Here is a 22,250-nt window from a genome sequence, read left to right as displayed (position 1 = left end):
CAAGGAGCCTCTCTGAATAATTCCTTCATGTATTACAGGACCTATTAAATGCAAACTTTTCAATCTGGCAATCAATAAGGCAGGCAGCTTTCCCTGGCCCTGTGCCAGACACATTAGGGCTGCGAGCGATGGTTGCTAGGGAGCTGAGCCTGCTCAGGGGAAAGAATGTTTAATGTAATAGAATCACATAAATCAACCGGAGGAAAGTGCTTGTGTTGTTTTTGTCTCTTCTCTTCTCTTCTCTTCTCTTCTCTTCTCTTCTCTTCTCTTCTCTTCTCTTCTCTTCTCTTGCCTGTTTAACTGAAAACATTTAATATGGGTGTGTGTTTTTGAACCCCCCCTCCCACCAACATCAACCGCAAAAACATCTGGGAAGGAATTAAGCTGAGGGAAGTTGAATTTTCTCTGTATGTGTGTGTGTGTGTGTGTGTGTGTGTGTGTGTGTGTGTGTGTGTGTGTGTGTGTGCATACTAGTGTTGTATCACACTTGAATAAATTGAGGTGAAAATTATATAAATGTTTCTTTTTTTTATCCTTTTTCTTTTTTTTTCCTTTGTCACAGTCCGCCGCCCCACCCTGCTGAAATGAATGAGGCACTTTAGTGCTTTACTATAATTAAGAACAGGAGCCAGCATGCATGGAGGGCTCTCTTTCTCTCTATTTTATGTATTACTCTCTCTCTTTGTTACTCTCTCTTTCTATTTGCCCTCTGTACAGTTTCAGTGGAACATTTCCTCTGGGTGTTGGTGCCCTTTTGTGAGAATATTATTCTCTTGCAAGAATTAGGCATGTGCACGTAAAAGCCAGACTCTCACATACTAAGTCATACTCACTCCACCCATCTGATACTTTTTTAATATCACAGCCTTCACGCAGAGCAGCAGATGTGATCAGCTTGAATTCCTGATGGGTACAGTTCATTCACCTTCTTGTGTTGGAGCACATAACGCTTTTTAGCTATCCGCCGGTAAGCTCAATGTGTTCCAAACAGTCATATTTATAACAAAATATCCCTAAGTAAACTGCGCCTGTGTCAGTCTCCACCTTGTGACAAACCTGCTTCCACATTGTTTGTCAGCTTTGAAATTCTGCTGTGGTTTACTTGCTTCGCAGCTTGTCACTGAAACACTTTCGCAATAAACAAAAGACCAGACTTCGTGCTCAACAGGGTGTATTAAAATATAAAACATTCTGGTGAAAACATAAATGTCGGGAACAAACTATGTTTGCAAACGCAGCTAAAAGGCAGGAAATGCTTCTGAGAGGCTTTTGCGAACATTTATTTGTAACAATCACAGATTACAATAGTGCTCATGTGAGGGGTGGGGCAAAATATCTATATAGCAGCATATGCAGTGATACATTATACTGGCAGTAAATAATGATATTTTATATAAATAATGCAGGTGAGAAAATACAGTTTGTTCAAAGCATTATACAGAAAGCAAATCAGATCAGAGTGCTAATTTAAGAAGCTGACTTTAAAAAATGTACTAATAATAATACACACCAGCTGAGGTTGAACTGCTTTGTGCTCCTCCAAATGCCCCAGTTTCAAGCAAATAGTTTACTGTGTATTTGTCCTTTTGCCCAATTTCTGGCCACTGAGTGATGTGTGAATACAACAGCTAACAATGATAAACTTATAACAGTGGGCATGTTAACAAACAGACACGGGGCAACAACAGCACTTGGATTAATTTTGTAAAAATAATTTCCATACTCTGCTTGTTTCCACTCTGTTTTGATCTCCACCAATTCTTGAGGGAAAATATCTGGATCTTCAGCTGCTAAATGCTAAGCTGTGTTCACCAGCTGTATACTGTGTTGGTATGCTTGAGGTAATGAATTGCTTAGTAGGTTTTTAGGGCATCCAGCTGTGCACAAAGATGCAAGCGTGTTGACGTTAAAACCAAAACATGAAAGAAGCTTAAAGAAGCTAAAATGGCTCAGGTGAGAGGTTTTTTTTATTGATTAGTCACTAAAAATGAACTGTTTCGTATTAGACGTTGGGATGTAATTGTTTGCTAATACGGCATAAAAACGGTGGCTGCTCGTGTAGGAATAGTCTTCAGTTCAGTACAGTTCAGCTACATGATCATTTTCGTTATAGTTGATTTATGGGCGACTCTGCATGAATTTGTGATATCTGTTCTGAGAAAGGAAATAAATTGTCAAAAAATGTCCTGATTTAAATCATCTGAGCCAACTCACTGTGATAGTTAGATTTCAGCTTGTCTTTTGATCTAAAAGGCAGAACGTATGCTGTGTACATTGTGTGCATTTGTCTGTGAGAGCACAGCTTGCAGCTGATATAATGAGCAGGGGAGAGGCGAGTCAGTGTGTGTGACTGATGCAATGTTGATGATGGACGGCCACTGAGTCATTTGCAAACACAGTTTGTTATTTTGTGCAAATCCATTAAACAAATTTGAAATATTGTTTCAATTTTACTCCCTTTAAAGAAAATAAACTGTGCGTTAGTGTCTGTGTGATGGCTTTGCTTTGTTTTACTCTACTATAGTGATTTATTGATGCTGCTGCATCCCCGGTGTGATTAATGTGATTTTGTTTACTGCACAGACTAGGTTGCAATTAGCAAAATGTTCTAGCACATTTTGTTTTATCCCAGATAGTGTAGTCATTCACAGATTGGATAGGCAATGAATCATGCAAATTCAACGAATTTATTTCATTGTTTTATGTAATTCTGTCTTCATTGAAAACATGAGGTTGCCTGTAGTGTAAATGTGATGCCCCCCACACATCATTTCCATTTGGTGTCATTGACAGATGCCGTTCTCTCTTTATTTGGTCAGGTTTCAATAACCTGAAACCAACAGCCAGATCGGGCGCCTGCTGTCTCTCAGTGTCATGTCCCCTCATTGAAAAGTAGGAGAGAGAAAGGAGGTGAATAAATCAGAGCTGTGTTATATATTATGAGAAGAGGCTAAATGGAAACAGGGCAGTTTCGAAGATCAATACAGAGCACAGAGAAGAGAGCCCACAGCATGGAGGGAGAATACCAAACAAGAACCTACTTTTCTTTACTTTCCCTACTTATTTTCTGCCCCCTTTCTTCACCGCAGCCTCACTTGTCCCTATATTTTAAGTTTTTGGGCTTGTTTTGGTGTTACCGTGGGATTAAAAAAGGAAGGAAAAAAAAAATCAAATATGAAAGTGACATTATTGGCTCTGGGTTACATGCCTTGCCATTTCTCGCCAACCCCACAAAAGCAGAAGGGGGATCCAGTAAATTCCTTGGCCGAGCAGATAATGTGGAAATGTTGACAACAGCAAATTTGAGCAGAGTGAGTGATTTAAGGACTACAGCGGGTGACAGAGAGCATGAGAGTAATGGTTTTCAGCTTCTTTCTGCTTGTCTGTGACAAGAGAAATGAGCACACTTGCTTGAAAGATCTTGTCAGAGCTTGTGGGCAGTTTGAATATTTTTAAGCTTGGTTGAATGTAAATGACACAGTTTACATGAGTAGCATTTGGTTTTTAATTAGCTAGCACAGATCTGCTTTTAACTGTCAACAACCCTCGTATTACAACTAGTTTTATTCCCAACTTTCAAAGCCGCTACAGAAATTATCCAATGAAAAGCAGAGGAGCTCAAAGATGCGGCAAATAGATCACCCTTTTATTTTGCTGGTTTTGAAATTTATTTTGCTGGTTTTGAAATTCAATGATATCAATGATGTTTCATCTGCCAGAGCAGCTGCTTCAACCTCAACTAATGAGTTTCTTGTTGAATGCAGCATTTCTGAGATTTTGATTATGATGACTCGTTTATCATGCTTGTTATTAAAGAGAAATTCTTCATTTGGTGTAATTACACAAAATATGTTATAGTGGCTGAGCTTCTTCTCATCATACTTATTCCTGTACAGTGGGACCACAGTATAATCTCCTTTCATCCCTTTTTATGCACATGGATTACTGCATGTTGCTTTTATTATGCTGTGGTAGAAGTAAAAACCCTTATTTTTACTTTACACACTACCTCATTAGAGCTACTGTATGCTCTAGATAGTTGTTTTATTAAATATGTTCATTAAACATGTCGTGCAGCACATCATCGCACATATTAACTAATATGTAAATGCCATTTTATAATGCTTATAAAAGAAATAGAAAGTCATACTATTTGGTGTGACCAAAAGTTTGTACAATATCTCTTTATAAGTGGGTCTTTATATAGGTTCCCAACAGTTCATTGTTCTGTTTGTAGAATTTAAAACCTTTAAATGTCATCATAAAATGAGAAATAAAGCACAAATAAAACCACACACCCACAATAATATGTATTCTGCACACAGACTCTGTTAACAGAGAATTTGGCACAGGGCTAGAGAATTAGCACTTAACAGGCTCTCTGTTCCACTTTTCGGTTAGATGTAATGCAACTTTTTGTTGCCGCTGTCTTATTTTAATGTTTCCACAGCTGAGCTGTGAAGTGCAGCTTTGAAAACAATCTATTCTTGCGAACCTTGTGGTACAAATTATTCTTAAGTCAGATGAAACACCTTTAAGTCCTTCCTTGACTCACCTGGCTCGATGTCACTGTGGGTGGAGTAGATGTATGACTATAGCTGTATTTGAACAATTCACGTCATGCAAGACACCATAACTGGCATACCGGTACAGCTGACATACCATATAGCACAACTCATAAGACCTTGCTGTCATTAGTGCAAAAAGAAGTTGAGTAATTTTATGTTTTAAATCGCAATGATGTATTCAAGGGAAATTCGGTGAGCTGGATGTCTATGAAAGATGAGTGGGTTTCCAAAAGCATGTCATAGATGAGTGATTCTGAGAGGAAATCAACTTTTGTGTCTACCTCTGACAGGAGGCAGACACAGATGTTGCAAAAAAGATGACATTCATTCTTTCTATCATGCTTCACATTAAAAAGTTGCTGTTTGGCAGGCTCTCAGATTTACGCATTTCCTTGAATGCACCATCAAAGCAGATATTTCATTTGTTCTCTGTGATGGATTTCCAAATGAATTATCAGCAACTTTACCCTGCAAGTTGAGTCTCATTTGTTTTTCCATTTTATTTGTTGAATAAAGAACAGCGGCTGCCGATAAGCCAGGAAATCAGGACTATCAAATCTTGTGTTCCGGCCCTTTAAAAAGGAAATACTACATCTGGTGTACAGTTGTTTTATTTCACATGTTCAAACCAAAAGTATAAAAAGAAAACTGTGCACTGCAACTTCTCAGTTTGTTCACTTTTTGTGCTTTGCTCCCCATTTCGGTTCCCTTTCATTTGTGCATCATCTGTCTTATTATTTACGTGGGTCATGACACCATTAACATAATGTATGGACTCACTGCATGCAGTCCTGCTTGTATACCTGAAACTCTAAAATGTTCCCATGATAGAAAAATAAAGGGAGAAACATTTGTTAATGTTATGCTTCCTGACTGATGTCATTTTTAAAGTATTCCAGCCCACAAATGAGTATTGCAGACTTTCTTGTATAATTGTCTTCCTGACATTAGAGGTTCGATGGCTCAAAGCTAAAACATACATTTTAATCACCAGCCCTCACCCTGTTGCACAATTCCCGAACTCTTGCTGTAGTTGTGTAATGCCTGTGTCTGAAAAAAAAAAAGACTGACTCCAGCTCGCATTTTTATTTGCATATTACAGAAATGTTTCAGTCATGCTTCTTTAATCTCGGGAATATTTTAAAGATCAGCCCAATCTTGTCATCTCAACACAGAGTGAAACCCATCCATGCTTTTGTCACATCCTGATTAAATTACTGTAATGCACTTTTTGCTTTAGTAACTCAGTCATCCTTGAAGTGTCTACAGCTTGAGCAAACTTTTTCTGCAAGACTGAATATCAAACTATAGACATATGTTAATAAAAGCTCTTCTTTTGCATTAGTACATTTTTGAATTGATTTTCTTCTGGAGGCCTTGCATACCAGAGACAAGTCTATGGAGTTGTTGAATTAGCTTGTATTAATGCTATTCTCGGTAGTACCGTAACAGAAAGCCATGAGAAAATGGATCAAGGTTTTTTAGCAGTCTCTTGGACAGCTCAAATCAAAAGGAGAAGAAGTATTCTCTTTATGACTCCTTAACTAAGTTGAATTGCTGAATCTTCCACATAAACTTCCACAACAATTTATATATATATATATATATATATATATCTATAGCTTGAAACCTGGATACCCCGTAGCCGGTTACCAAGATTACGTGAAGTACCCTCAGAAGGTCTGCTAGATGATGTTAATGCAGCACTACGGGCAATACCTACAACCACGATTACCGACACTAACAAGCTGATCTACAATACGGCAGCAGTGATCAGTGAGATGCTTGGCTACAAGTTGAACAGCCACAAGGGGCAGTACCCTCCATGGAGAAGGAGGCTAGAGGCCAAGATCAAAGTAGCACGGAGGGAGGTTAGCCAACTAACGGAGTTGCAGAAAGGTGCGACAAAGAAGGTGCATAAGAAATACAGCAAGCTGTCCATACCTGAGGCCTTGGAAACTGCCAAGCAAAGACTCACAGCCTTGGCCAGCCGCTTGAGGAGGTACACCAGAGAGATAGAAGGCAGGAGAATAAACCAGCTGTTCTCCACAGAACCAGCAAAGGTGTACTCTCAGTGGCAAGGGAACAATAATAAGAGAACAGCACCACCAAGGCTGGAGACGGAGCAATACTGGAAGAGCATATGGGAGAAGGACGCAACCCATAACGGCAATGCTCAGTGGCTAGTGGATCTGAGGGCAGACCACAGCGACCTCCCTGAACAGGGTCCAGTAACCATCACAGTGGCAGATATCCAAGAAAGGGTCTCCAGTATGAAGAGTTGGACAGCACCAGGCCCCGACATGGTTCACGCCTACTGGCTAAAGAAGCTGACTGCACTCCACGAGCGTCTGGCAGCACAAATGAACCAGCTGCTAGTTAACGAGAGACACCCGGAATGGCTAACCGAAGGTCGGACGGTCCTGATCCCCAAGGACCCCAAGAAGGGACCGGTCCCCTCCAACTACCGACCAATAACCTGCCTCAGTACTACATGGAAGCTCCTGTCAGGCATCATATCGGCTAAGATGAACAGGCACATGGGTCAATACATGAGTGGGACACAGAAAGGAATTGGCAAGAATACCAGAGGCGCAAAACACCAGCTACTGGTAGACAGAACAGTCAGCCGAGACTGCAAGACCAGACTGACCAACCTGTGCACTGCCTGGATTGATTACAAGAAGGCCTATGACTCAATGCCCCACAGCTGGATACTGGAATGCCTAGAATTGTACAAGATCAATGGGACCCTAAGAGCCTTCATCAGGAACTCAATGGGGATGTGGCGTACAACACTAGAGGCCAACTCCAAGCCCATAGCACAAGTCACCATCAAGTGCGGGATCTACCAAGGAGATGCTCTGTCCCCACTGCTGTTCTGCATAGGCCTGAACCCCCTCAGTGAGATCATTAACAAGACTGGCTACGGATACCGACTACGGAACGGAGCAGTTGTCAGCCACCTCCTGTACATGGATGACATCAAGCTGTATGCCAAGAGTGAACGAGACATCGATTCACTGATCCACACTACCAGGCTATACAGCAATGACATTGGAATGTCGTTCGGACTGGAGAAGTGTAGTCGGATGGTAACAAAGAGAGGGAAGGTAGTCAGAACTGAGGGGATTGAACTACCAGAAGGCAACATTGCAGACATAGAGGACAGTTACAAGTACCTGGGGATCCCGCAGGCAAATGGGAACCATGAAGAGGCCGCTAGAAAGGCTGCAACCACCAAGTACCTGCAGAGGGTCAGGCAAGTCCTGAGGAGTCAGCTGAATGGTAAGAACAAGATCCGGGCCATCAACACGTACGCCCTGCCCGTGATCAGGTACCCTGCTGGGGTAATAGGCTGGCCAAAGGAGGAGATAGAAGCCACTGACATAAAGACAAGAAAGCTCCTTACCATGCATGGAGGGTTTCACCCCAAGTCCAGCACCCGGAGGCTGTACGCTAAGCGGAAGGAAGGGGGCCGGGGACTGGTGAGTGTCAGCACCACAGTCCAGGATGAGACAAGGAACATCCAAGAATACATTGGGAAGATGGCCCCAACTGACCGAGTGCTCAGTGAATACCTCAGGCAGCAGAAACCCAAGAAAGAGGAGGGAGACGAGGAACCATCATGGAAGGACAGGCCCCTGCACGGTATGTACCACCGGCAGATAGAGGAGGTGGCTGATATCCAGAAATCCTACCAGTGGCTGGACAAAGCTGGACTGAAAGACAGCACAGAGGCACTAATCATGGCAGCACAAGAACAAGCTCTGAGTACAAGATCCATAGAGGCTGGGGTCTATCACACCAGGCAAGACCCCAGGTGCAGGCTGTGTAAAGATGCCCCAGAGACAATCCAGCACATAACAGCAGGGTGCAAGATGCTAGCAGGCAAGGCATACATGGAACGCCATAACCAAGTGGCCGGCATAGTGTACAGGAACATCTGTGCCGAGTATAACCTGGAAGTCCCGAGGTCAAAATGGGAGATGCCCCCAAGGGTGGTGGAGAATGACCGAGCTAAGATCCTGTGGGACTTCCAGATACAGACGGACAAAATGGTGGTGGCTAACCAACCGGACATAGTGGTGGTAGACAAACAGAAGAAGACGGCCGTAGTGATCGATGTAGCGGTTCCGAATGACAGCAATATCAGGAAGAAGGAACACGAGAAGCTGGAGAAATACCAAGGGCTCAGAGAAGAGCTCGAGAGGATGTGGAGGGTGAAGGTAACGGTGGTCCCCGTGGTAATCGGAGCACTAGGTGCGGTGACTCCCAAGCTAGGCGAGTGGCTCCAGCAGATCCCGGGAATAACATCGGAGATCTCTGTCCAGAAGAGCGCAGTCCTGGGAACAGCTAAGATACTGCGCAGGACCCTCAAGCTCCCAGGCCTCTGGTAGAGGACCCGAGCTTGAAGGATAAACCGCCCACAGGGGCGTGCTGGGTGTTGTGTTTTTATAGTGAATTCCTTTGATTATATTTGGTATATAGCACTATGCAAAGGTATTATGTACACTAAAGGATTCCTATCCATCAAATAGTACCATGAAGAGATGTGCTACTTAGAATATATACATTCATAAGTAATAGAAATGGGCCTCGCATGCAAAGTGATCACAAGACTGAGAATCAGCTCAAATCCAGCGATAACAGCAGGGATGCGGGGAGTCGAGATGGTAGATTTTATCTGATTGTGCAGCATTCCGGTGGATGGAAAAGGGAGACCAGACATATTTCTTAAGTAGTGGTGACTGTACCGACTAACACTGACTCCACATTGGAAACAATAGCCAACCAGATAAGTCATAATTCAAGCATGAGATGCCAAAATATTCTGCCTTTTATTCCTCGCTATGAGTTGAGCTCCAGTAATGCAACTCAATAGCCTCTCTGATTAGGGCCTTCTTGGCTTGTTTACCCCCACATCTTTTATATGCCGCACTTTTTCAGTTATATATTTGAAAAGTGCTGGTCCAAGCTTAGATAACGTTAATGCTAGCACGATGACATCATCAGCATTATATTTTGAAACTTTAGAAAGCTCCTCCAGAGTCACAGCAGATGATACAGCAGGCTACAGGGAGGTGAAAATAAGCTGAGTGCCCCTTTAAGTGTAATACGTGTTTTAAAAGCACCACAGGGGATGTAATATTTAATGATTAGTATTCCTTTTCACTTTACTGTGTACTGTAAAGTATTGGAATTTATTTTGTGCTGCTCTGACTGAGTGGTTATATTATCAGCTGTCCTGCAGAGCAGTTATGACCCTGACACTATTGTAGTTTATGAGGTCAGAAGCTTTACAGCATGTTCTGAAAATAATCTGCCGCACCGCAGCTGTTTGATCAACACGCCATACTACCACTAGGAAAGGACAGAGAGACAGAAAGAGAAAATAGAAAAGAGGTCCTCAGAGAGAGAAACAAATTGCATAATGTTCTCACAATGTCTTCAGCTCTCCAGTGATACAGCCACAGCCCCAACCAATTAGGACGCTTACATTAAGATAAGGACGTCCTTTATTTTGAAAGGTCGGGCTGCAAGAACAAAAGGAATTTTTAAAGTGTGTTTGCACTCAATGTGCATTATACGCACCAACACGCGCGCGCACACTGACATGCATACTTTACAACACCTTTGTACAGTTATTAATGCCCTGCGGCTCTCACTCCAAATTGAATCTAATCAAGTGAAATGCTGTGAGGGTCCTCGGGAGAAAGAGCAGCTCTGACGGTGACCGCTTACAATAAAATCCCTGACATTTGGAAACAAAGCCTGCTCTACCTCTGAGCTGTAATTGCGAATGACAAATGCCGCAATCTTGGATAAATGTGTGTGACTGCTGTGGGATATGTATGCAGTAAAATGTGTGTTCATACATTTGTGGGCTTTGTAGCGACTTTGTAGCATGTGAATATATGTGTGAGTGGAGTGGCTGAATGGTTTTAATAATTTCTTTTGAGGTGGTCCGCATGTTGGAGTACAGTGGAACTAATTACGCTAATTGTTGGGAATGCAGCTGTTGTAAATATGTTATGAATAGAGTCCTTCCTGTCCTGCTTCTGCTGCACATTTCAGTGATTTTTATCAGCCTGCAGCTTCAGAAAATACCACCACAAAAGGGAAAATGCATTTTTAAAATCTGTTTAAAACTGTCTGTAGCAAGGCAAGGTGAAAAGCTTGCTAGTTAGCCTCCCCCTGAAATATTAACTCACCAGCAGAAATTCCCATGAATGTCATGTCCAAGGGCTTTGTAAAAGTAGACAGGGTGGTTAATAATTCATATAAAAATCGTGTTTCAAACTGCTTGACTCTACTTCATCAGCTGTGGAACCTTGTAGTCTGGTTAGTAAGCTAGAATAGTATTAAGACCTTACTGCAAACAACAGCCTATTAAAATGAGTGAGTCGGAAAAATCTGACGTTTACAGAATTGTGTTTGCTTTTAAGAAACAAAGCACTTGCATATTATCTGTGTGCTTTATGATTGGCTTATGTCAGATCATTATCTAGTATTGTTCTTTGTTCTAGGTCATTTTTTTATGATTGTACTCTATAATTACAGGGTTACAACACGTGAGCTTTTACTATGCCTCCATTTTTTCACGCTTATGCAATTACTCACGGTCTGCCAGCTATCCCAACTCTGATGGGTCAAGAGGCGGGTACACCCTGGACTTATTGAAATTATCAATTTAACATTACCTCATATTCATTTGTCATATTATCTTAGAGTTGAAATTGTTAGTTAGAATCAGTTTTACTGTTTTTCTAAACGCTACTGTTACACCAAGTGAGTGAAAATTCAGCAGTTGCAGTCTCTTGAATTTGCTCGTTTTGTGGTAGCAGGGTAATTCATTTAGCTTTATTTAGCTCTGCTGTTCAGAAAAAATGAGGACATTAGAAAATGTATACTTTGGCATTTGAAAAGTTGAAATGAAAGTGGCTATAATTGGCATACCTAGTTCATTGTTTGGAACAGAAAACCGCGTATGAAGTTCAGTGTTGTGCAAGCTCAGACTTCACAAGAGCTAGCTTAAAGTTCGGTTTACAGAGATTAAAGTGAGTCATTTCACATTCAGGTTGACATTCATTTTAACCTACTCTTAGCTATTCTTTTTTGTTGCTTTTTTAAGTAGCCCCCCCCCCCCCCCCCCCCCCCCCCCCCCCCCCATAAAGGTACACGCAATATAACTTTACAGATTTATTGCTGATGTGGCTGACTTTCTTTTTCAGATCTGGCAGGCAGCCTTTGTGTAAAAAGAATTCTCCAGTTTATTCATAAAAATAAAAAATATTTTGTATGGACTTGCTCTGATAGTACTGTTGATAGTTGCATCTAAAACCACTGCCGGCGCTTGGAGTGCCAAGGAGTTGTTTCCAGTGTGTCATGTGCACTGAGCACACTTCATAGCACTTGTTTATTCTGGTGAAAGAGAGCAACACTCGTGCCCAAATGTTTTGTTGCAATTACTAGTACTGTGCATGCAGTCCACCGAAAACATTTGCATGTCCGTGGTCAGCCCTGATGATGTTATATTACACAAAGTAGTTGATTCAGTGCCAGAGCTTCTGTGTATATTCAGATCATTTCCATTTGTTGTTTGTAAAGGAGTAGGTTCTCATGACAGATTTACTAGAGCATGCAGTTTCTGCGAAGTAGTCCAACAGGAAACACAAGATATATATACGTTTTTAAAAAGCAGGAAATGCTTCTCTCATGGCTTCAGCTTGGCCGATATTTACAGCAATATTTCTTTACTGAAGTGCCTTCCTTAACCCTCTCCTGCTGAATAAACATTAACCGGGCATGTAATTAGTTAAGGATTATCATATATCTGATATGTGGGTGGCAGGAGATACATTCTGTTCTAATTAAACATTAAAACTGTCATTTTAATCACTGTCAGTAACCTGTAACCTCAACACCCTAGTTGCATAACATCAACATATAAGCGATTACTCAGGCATCATTATGAAGGAGAAAGGCCATAAACACATAACAAATATAAATAAAACTCAGTGCACGTTTCAGAGCACATCATATCAAACCCTACATATATATGTGGTTCTAGTGGTTTCCTTTTCCTGTAATAAGTTGTCATCTTTCTGACACGGAGCTCTGTATTCGTATGACTTTATGTTACATTTTTATCTTTCTGTGTCATTGTACACTTTCAGCTGTTTTTGTTCAACGGTGTCTTTATGGTATTTTATTAGCTGGGAATGGCATTCTGTCTGTTGCCCCGGCGCTCAGGTCGAGACTTGAATATTTAAACAACTTTTTGATGGGCTGCACTGAAATTGCATACGCACAGTCATGCACCCTCAGGGTGAATTGTGAAACCTCTGTTGAGCCTTTAACAATCATCTAGCACCATTGTCAGAAGTCGAAAGTTAAAAGCAGGCTAGTCTCTTGGTTAGGTTCTTACACGGTGCCAGTATAATATTAACTGTCCGACTGTCTATCAGCATATCTTCCTGGGATTTATGGCAGTTTATTGTATCAGCTCAGTGTGCACTTCCTGTCCTGAGGTTCTCCAAATAACAGTAGAGGTTTCTCTGCCAGTCAGTTGTCACAGGTGATAATGCATTAGTCAAACTTACACACTGTAAATGGAATGTTAATCACACAAAAGTAAAGTCTGGCTCCAGTGGGAGGGTTTGCTATTACCTGTGTGAAACAGTGAGTGTAGCTTTTGAAGCAAGGCGACAAATCGTGATTTTTTTTTTTTTTTTGAGATTGTTATATAAATAACAAATTCACATTTATCAGCAAGTGGCTGTACACAGATACCTGCAAACACTGATTCACACCAGCCTTGTTTAAATTGCTGTTTGAGAATTCCCATCCTTGAACTTGCTTGTTAAAAGAAGGCATCTGGAGTTGTTTTGACATTCCTCTTGTCACCCAAGCAGCTATGCATGTCATGCATTTCGAACATGCCGCCCGGCAACGTCATATGTTTGCACTCATGAAAGTCATCCTGTCAGTTTGCTGAAGTGTATTATTACTACAAGGAAAGGATGTGAAACTTTCATGAAGACTATTTAAAGTCACAATGAAACAGCAGCGTTAGAGAATCTTGCTTCCTTAATTCGATGCATTTCCTGATACACACAGCGAAATCCCTGTGATGAGATACCAGCTCGCAAGGGACACCTGTCCGTCTGAAAACAGTGCAGATGTGGCACCTTTCACAAATTCTTGAAACAAAATAAAGTATTAAGTTTGTTCTGCTGGTTTACATATTGATCCTCCTTGGTTTTATTGTGAATCAAATAAAATTTCATTAGGACAAAGTCTGAGATTACAGATAATTTTATATTCACAGCACACTGGCAGTAGATGTGCTTGAATATAAAAGTAGCCGAATAATGATCGATGAGCTAGAATGAAATCATAAAAGCCGAAGAGAAATGGAAGAGTGGATGTGTTCTGTAAAAATTAAGTGCTGCCCTTCTCTACAACTCTTAGAGGGGCACTTGAAAAAAGCAAAACAGTTACAGTTCAATGTCAAATTAAAGTATGTGTAACCTCTGTGGCCCTTCTAACTCCGTGCCTTTTTGTTGTGTTTTCCAGGCCAGGAAGAAGATGGGCGCAAGGTTTTAGTCCTCAGTTACCCTCAGTATTGTCGTTACCGTTCCGTTTTGGCACGGCTCAGAGAGCAGCCGTCCTCTCTGCTCATAGACCACACGGTGCTGGCGCTGGGCGGCATTGCTGCGTTGGATGGAAGCACGAGGATCCTGTACTGCCGGGACACCTTCGAACACCCCACCCTGCTGCAGAATGAGAGCATCTGCGACGAGTTTGGTGAGTGTGGCAGCTGGAGATTTGATTGTAGCCTTTAGATACATTATCATATTAGCTCATCTTGAATGCCAGCAGCTATTATAGTGCCAGTTTATGGAACTTTGAGTGTTGGCCCATGAAACATCAAACTCATCATGTCCTGATCTTTGAACATACGCATGCTCTTAAAACTCATTCTCACAGTACGGTTCATCTCAAACTCCCAATTATGTCATTTTGGTTACCTAGACCATTTGTTCAAGTCTGCTTTTAGTGGGAAATTGGCATTTTGGGCCAAGTAATTTAGTTCCATTGTGTGAAAATTGTGAAATGGTGAAAAAGTACTTTAGTTCATTTAATATTTTCACTTGTTAAGGGCTGCCTATCAAAACGAAGTCCATCAGAGGACAAAGAAAAACAGAGCCAGTGAATTATTCTGGTTCCCATGCCAAATACTGTTGTGCTGTGAAAAAAATATAGGATTTAATGAGCTGAGAAAAACAGCCCTGCTTGGCTTTCTGACAAGGAATTTTTCAATAGGCTGAGTTTGAACATTAAAGTGAAATCACTTCAGTTGACTTGTTGAATGTGAATTTTGAAAGTGACAAAAGCACATCTGGGGGCGTGGAGTTAAAACAAACTGAGCTTATCTTTCTGTGAATTTGCTTCATGACGCTAACTGCCATTAACATAACAGACCCACATTTCCAAACTGTCAGTGGCTAATTTGAATGCGGGTAATGTCGGTGCCAGATTTTGGCACAAAGGAGAATAAGACCGCACCTTCGGCTCTGCTGCATTGATTCAGATCTCTTTCTCTCACATAGTACGACGTGTTAGGACACTGGAATGCTATTTAACTTTTAAATAACTAGATTTTATTTAGTTTTTTTCTTGAAAATGTAAAATTAGGGCCGAGCTGGACCAATAGTTGGTGTTTGTATTGGCACAACACCCGCCAAAATCACTGGAGTGAATATCAAATAAAAAGACAAACAAACAGTTAAACGCAGCCCATTTGCCTAAACTGTCGAGCAAATGCTTAACAACGCTTTGAGTGACGTGCCATAAAGAGAGCAATCACCAGAGCCGTGTAAGTCGAGTAAATGTTAGCAAGAACATGAGTGAGACCTGTCACCGATGCTGTCATCTTGTCAGGTTTGTGGAGTTATGCTTGAGGAGGAAAAAGCAAAACAGACGAGTGCAACTGTGCAGTTTATTATGCAATGAATATATAAGAGTATGAATGTTTGAATGGTGCTGACAAATCAGAAATTATACTAAAAGTTCCCTAAAAAAGCTAAAAAAGTTAAATGACAGAAATTGTGTTGCATAACCGAGATCCCTGCTGTTAGGGCGTATTCGTCACATAGTATGCTGTATCCACTAATATATCACTAAAAGCTTAGTTGTTTAAGAGAGGATTGGATTGATATTGATACCAAAAAAAGTTTTTCAACACCTTTTATTATACCTGTTACCTGACTTGGTTTATAATTAAATAAATATAAAAATAATAACGTTTTATGTTTTTCAAAGCTGTGATTTGTCTTCATAACACGTCACTCCCTTGTTTGTTTCCTGTGTTTGCCCTTTACTTTGAAACCAAATGTACTTTTGATCAATGCTTTTTTAGTTTACGTTACATAATTAGAACCAAGAGAGGAATCAGGAATCACCTTTTGCTTTCTGACATATTTTCAGTATATTTGCGTTTATTTAGTGTCTACTGTTCAAACATCCTCATCAGTCACACCTATGGAAAGCATTCAGCGTTTCCGGAGAAGAGTCTTGAAGTGCTGGAACATGTCTGTCTGCCATTCAATCCGCTTTCCTTGCCTCTCTTGAATCCATGTATTAAACCCAGAGTTGGTCTAAAACAAAGGATTAAAGTGATTCATCTCTCTCTATATATTTCCTCTGCTCGGTTGCTCAGCGGGTTCTTGTGCAGCATCGGTTTGACATTCACATTAACGACTCCTCTGGTCAAAAGTCATTGTTTTTCTTTTCCTGTAAATTTGCCAGTAGGTAATTGCATTTTAAGAGAGCAGCAGAGGTGAGACCAGAAGGGAAAACGGTTTTAGGCATAGGAAAAATAAGTTATGAATAGTAACGCTAACATCCTGTGGCGGCTGTTGCTCATTCACTTGGCTCAATAATACCATTCCTCTGTGAGCCACATTTAAGCTAAAGGTTTATTTTCATAGCCTAAAGGAATTCCACTATTTTTTTGACTAAGGCAACCAGATTTCTAATGTTCTTCACTTAAGGGTTTACTAGTTTTGAAGCAGAGCTTTATTTCTGCTGGAATTGCTGCTAGGAGACTTGATTGTGATTTGTTTCAAAACAGCAGAGCTAAGTAATTTTCTTCACTCTGGCAGGTGAGTTAAAGCCTCAAGGGTGTCTTACTTGTAGGCCTAAACACACACGCATGGGTTTTTGCACATATACACAGCTGCTGAGTAAAGTTCTTCTCCCATTTATAGGCTCCATATGAAAAAGCAGCTATAAACGCCATATTAAATCCACCTTTATTACGATAAATACTAGCACAGTGGACACGTAAGAAGGAATACTGTGCTGCTGTGAAATATTAAAATGTTAGAAATTGATCCGGGGAACAATTTTAGGACTTTTTCTTCCTGTGCTTCTCTCAATGCTAATTCTGACCTTTTGGATTCAGCTAAATCTGCTGTGGCAGCTGTAATAGCTGTCCATCTTGTCTAGGCTAATTCATGAAAGTGTGTCAAGCTACCTCAGGAGGTAAAGAAGACGAGAGGGCAAAAAAAAAAGAGTTTAACTGAGCCTTTTGGTATAGAAGTGTGTGAAATGCAGCCGTCAGATGGTGGTGAAATCCAGTCTATTCTTGGCATCCTGGTTACGGATTCAACAGAGCACTACAATATGTGCATGTACAACATAATCATGTAGGGGATGATTATTTAATAAGCAGCATATGTCGTTTTATTTGAGCATGTTCAGTGCACTCTCATTCTCATTTATCTGCATTTAAAGAGATGATAATGAAACATTAGCGTACTTGGGCTGCTGTTGTCTATATAATGGCTTTCATTTCTTCTGCGTTTGCTTGGAGTTCACTAAGGTGCGGAGATGGTGCAGAGTTATTCCTGGTGTATTAACGACATTAATCAGAAACGTTCTTCATCTGACTCAATCCAAGCTCGTGTTTTTTTTTTTCATCCACGTCACTACCAGCGTCCCTGCTTTTGAGCCAGCTCGAGCAAAACCGGGGTTGCGTCAGTTACCAGATCTTTAGTCCTGTGATCCATATTCATGTTCAGCATCGCCTGTCACCCCTGCAGCTGCTTTCCTCGCGGGGAATGACACAGATTTTGTTTATAATTATCATGCATTCTCTGCCAACGTGGATTGATTATACCCATGCTACTTTGTGTCCCCAATTTAATTTCTTGCCAGGAGGAATGTAATATTAACACTGCACAGTCGTACGACAGGAAATTTAAGTTATGCATTAAACGTTGCCAGTGCAGATATTTTTACTTATTGTGTGCTTACTGACACACTCAAAGAAAAACGATCTCTTATATAAAGCTAAGAGTAATGACAGACTGTGCTGGAATAAAATGCCTTGAGAAAAAGCCATAAATAGCGCTGAATGACAGATGACAAGGGTCAGGTATTTGTTATTAGCTGTCCTGGTTATGTTGAGTATTACTCACATTAATTTGGCAGGGACGCAGTATGTGCTACAAGGCAATAACATAAACATTTGTAAACTCAACCTAGAGGTGCTGTATATGATATATTTAAACAAGATGGCCGTCTGTTTTGGAAAATATTACAAGCACCATTTTTTCCCGGTTTCTCGGATTCTCAAGTTATGCTTCCAAACTGCTGACCTTCCTCTCCGCTCCCTTCTCCACCCCCCCACCCCCCCACCCACCTCCAGAAACCTAACACTCCTGGTGTGCACATTGCTTAAATCAACAGTATTCTGAGAGTTAGTGAGGCAATCACTTTTTTGAGGCAAAGCAGTTGAGAGGAGTTACCCTCTTCCTCCTCCTTCTCTGGCTTGCTCACATTTATCCTATATGCTCCAGGTCTTGGCACAGAATCTATATATTTTATTATCAGCTTTGTTTTTCTTTGAAATACATCTCAGTCATTGCTGATTTGATTTTTATCAAAAAGAAACATTTTCATTGCAATCCTTTGGAATCCCTTTTTCTTTTTTTGTAATCCTCCAGGGTGGGAGGAGTATAAAAAAACAATTTATTGCTTCAATATATTAATGCTGTCCAGATGCACCAATCACACACAATATTTTACAATCTATTTTTGTACTGCGGTGCATGAGCGCTGGTTTAATGCATCTGTGGCTGAATTTAGTTGAGCTTTGTGTGCTTTTAAGAGGTTTTTCTGCATGTCAGAGTCAGTGGTGTCTGTGTTTGACAGGAACAAAAGAAACATTTGAACTGAACTGATGCTGACATACACGGAGGGAAAAAAATGAGTGAATCTATAGTAAGTAAACAGCCTAAAATCCTGAACCTGTGCTTTTTGAGATACAATCTTTGAAAACATTGAGTCCTTCTAGCTTGATTGGGCTGGGTCACTAGATGAACATACAGCATGATGTCATTGTTTCCACAACTTGAACCACTTTCTCGCTGCTCTTTAAACATGAAATCTGATTAGATGAAATATGCATATGCCAATATCGTCCCACGACAGCTCCGTCTGTCAATGTAATAGGCAAATTGCTTGCTAAGCTCATGTTTTCCTATCTCCTCTGCAGATTTGTGTTAACCACGGCCCATGAATTTTTCATTGTCCATATGTCATGGTATACAGAGGCCGTAGAGGAGGATTTTAGAGGAGGACAGAGGACATGCTGTGGCTGTATAGTCACATTTCATAATCAGGACATGAACTGTATATAAAAACAAAGTGAACATCTGGTGAAAGATCACTTACACATGACAACGCACATTGCAATGTCCTTGTGTAAGATGTGAAAGTTGTATATTTTTACTTTATTAGCACCTAAATTACTCACATATAGCTTTAATATATACTAGGCTTGTGTTTCATCGTATCTAATGTGTATGGTATGCACGGCAGAATAAATGCCACTGTGCTATTTTAACTAAAACCACTTTCCTCCGCTGGCATCGGTAGCATTAGCACTTCTCTATCGTGTAAGGCACAATTGTTTTGTATTATCCCTCTTATGTCATCAGCAACACAGCAGCTCTACACATATGGCTTTGCATTACTACTTATCTATTAATAGCAAAATGTAACATAGATAAATAAGTAGCTTTGGGGAACAAGCTTAGCTTTTATTTCCAGTGCAAAAGGTTTGTCAGCGAAGGAGCTGATGGAGGATATTTGGAGAAAAAAGGACATTCATGTCTTACTTCAGCATTATACCAATTCATTTGCTTCATTTTTGAGTGCATCAATGACATATAGTTCAAAGCACATCATAACCACTGAGCATGGGGGCGGTTCTTGTTTTGTGCCCTGGGTTTGCCCCTACACTCATGCTACTTCTGGCTCTTATATGTGGTGAAGATTTACGCATAATGAGTGGGAAACTGTCACCTGCTCCTCATAGTTGAATGCTTATATTTTAATGTAGTCAGTAATTTTCCACAAAGATGATAGAAATGCACATCAATCAAATGCTGAATGGTTGATAAACAGCAAAGGGCTGCTATCATTTCAGCGGAAATCCTCGTAAGCTGTTAATCTGTCATGAAATATGAGGTCTGTATCAACAGACATATACTGACAAAACATAAATTTGATTTCAATGCAGTGACAATGAAAATTGGTTTGTAGAAGCATAAAATTTCTTTTATGCAGTTGATCCTATAGTGAAATATTTAGTCACCATCTCATTTTCATGCTGTCATCACATGTTATTGCAGCTGCAAGGAGTGATTGTCTGGAAATCTCCCCTTTTTGCTGCATTTATGGAAACTCTGACATCCAAGATTTCAAAGTTAACCCGCCTTAAACTATTTTAAATCAGTCTAAGTTCTTATTATGCTTTTCCCTCTGCGGTTTTTTCCAGGTGAACTTTTCCTGTCAGCACATTGTAATTTTTGAATGGAGTGTTTTAAGAGGGGGCAGAGTCTTACACATTGGATGTTGTAGCGTCTTTGAACGCATCACAAAAGAATGACTTCAGACTGGCTCCTACTTGTAATAGCAGAACCACAAGATGTTAACAGTGGAAAAAATAATAATAAAGTGATGAAATGCTCAGTGCAAATGATTGCCAATAACAAGTATGTTGCAACATGTATGTGCAATTGTCTTCATGTTGACAGCTTCCAGGAATTAAAGGGAAAAATCTGGTAAATAAATAATATTTAATGCACACATGAAAAAGCACCTCCTCGAGCTCTTCTAAGCTTATAAACGATTTATTTTTAACTTTTTTTTCTTAAATAAAATGCAATGCTTTTTATGTATTACGTTACACTTGAGCTGAGGAGGTTAGCTTGACCTCATTCGTAATGGCTCAATTGATAAATCGGTTTATTGTGAGTTAAATGTGATAAAAACAACACACTGAGAGTCAGATTTTCATAAACGCCAGATGTGAGATGTGATACAACTTCTGAAATTCCCTAATATAAATGTACAGAATAGCATGTTGCAACCTGGGGTGAGCAAGTCTGACTCATACGTGTAACTGAAAACGCTGTTTACAGAGTCAGGCTCCGGTGTGGAAACACGTCCTGAATGCAGCCTTTTAGTCAGGTTTAAGTGTTCAATATCTCTGTGTAGGTGGAGACTTGTTGCCGGCTGTTTCCCTAAAAAAGGCTTGTGTAACTTTTAGTGACGTCAAAAATCATTGTTGCACCGCTGATACACGACAGCAGCAAAGTGAGGATTATACACTATGCGGTGAATGTGATTGATGTTTCCAGATTTTTTTTCTTTTCTTTTTTTTGTTCAAAGTGACCCAGATGTTTCTTGGAAAGGAGAGTGCTTAAACAGAGGCGGTGCTGGCTGCAGTTTTAGACATTTGTTTACAAATGTGTTAATTTTTTTTCTTATGAATATGCAACTATTTACTAAAAAGAAAATACAAAGAGAGGTGATAACTTGTCCTGTTTTCCTTTTCTTTGTTTGTTTGTTTGTTTGTTTGTAGATTTGAGAATTAATTTGAATGCCTTAAACACAGTAGCATATAAACAAGGAAAAGAAAAAGAGAACAAAGATGAAAGTATCTATTGGTCTATTTTGTTATGAGAATGATGATTATTTATAATCACCACGGCCTAATGCTGCGTAGCTTTGCAGAATGATAAAGTCCCTATGATTGGGCTCATTGGCTGACTCGATCCCATCAAGTGTAACTAGAGCGTGATCTATTAGAATACATATGTTTTATTGATGTATGGGCTTCGTGTTTATCCTGGCATTCATTTATTTATAGGTCGATGCTACGATTTTTTTTCCTCCAGTAATGAATAGGATAAGCCTTGAAGCTTATCCACTGCTCCCTTTCATCTCTCCCTCTCTCCCTCCCCCCCTTCCCTCCCTCTGTCTATCTCCCTCTCCCTCCCTCCAAAAGCCAAATTGAAATACTGTATTTTTTTTTTTTAGAGCCCCACTCCTACTGAGTTGTTGCTGCAGTCTGTCAGTATCAATGATGTGGAAGCGTTTGAACGTTATCCCGTTTTTAGCAAATCCTCCACATTATGTAACTTTGACTCTGTTTTACATTTGCCACTCTTGGAACAACAGGGGTGTGTGTATTTGGGGCAGTCCCTCTGCGTCCTCTTAACATTTCTTTGCAAAAAGGGATTTATTTTTTAATTTCCTCTCCTGGAACAATGGCCATTAAGAGCTCTTGCCAACACTTTGGCACAGTAAAAAGCT

The 22,250-nt window shown here is 40.4% G+C and overlaps 1 protein-coding gene across 1 annotated transcript in view; it reads left to right on the top strand.

The window, feature by feature from the left end:
• The window catches only part of arid5b (AT-rich interaction domain 5B), a 77,725-nt gene that overhangs the window by 21,906 nt on the left and 33,569 nt on the right, over positions 1–22,250 (top strand). The window contains exon 4 of the mRNA XM_085477287.1: positions 14,151–14,381. Within this exon, the coding sequence (XP_085333413.1) occupies positions 14,151–14,381 (231 nt within the window). The remainder of the gene's footprint in view (positions 1–14,150; positions 14,382–22,250) is intronic.

This window comes from Copadichromis virginalis, linkage group LG13 (genome assembly GCF_057382275.1).
Source record: "Copadichromis virginalis isolate Kocher_CV1m ecotype Utaka linkage group LG13, C_Virginalis_male_GT1.1, whole genome shotgun sequence".
In the NCBI taxonomy this organism is placed as follows: Eukaryota; Metazoa; Chordata; class Actinopteri; order Cichliformes; family Cichlidae; genus Copadichromis; species Copadichromis virginalis.
This window is presented reverse-complemented; position numbering and strand designations above follow the sequence as displayed.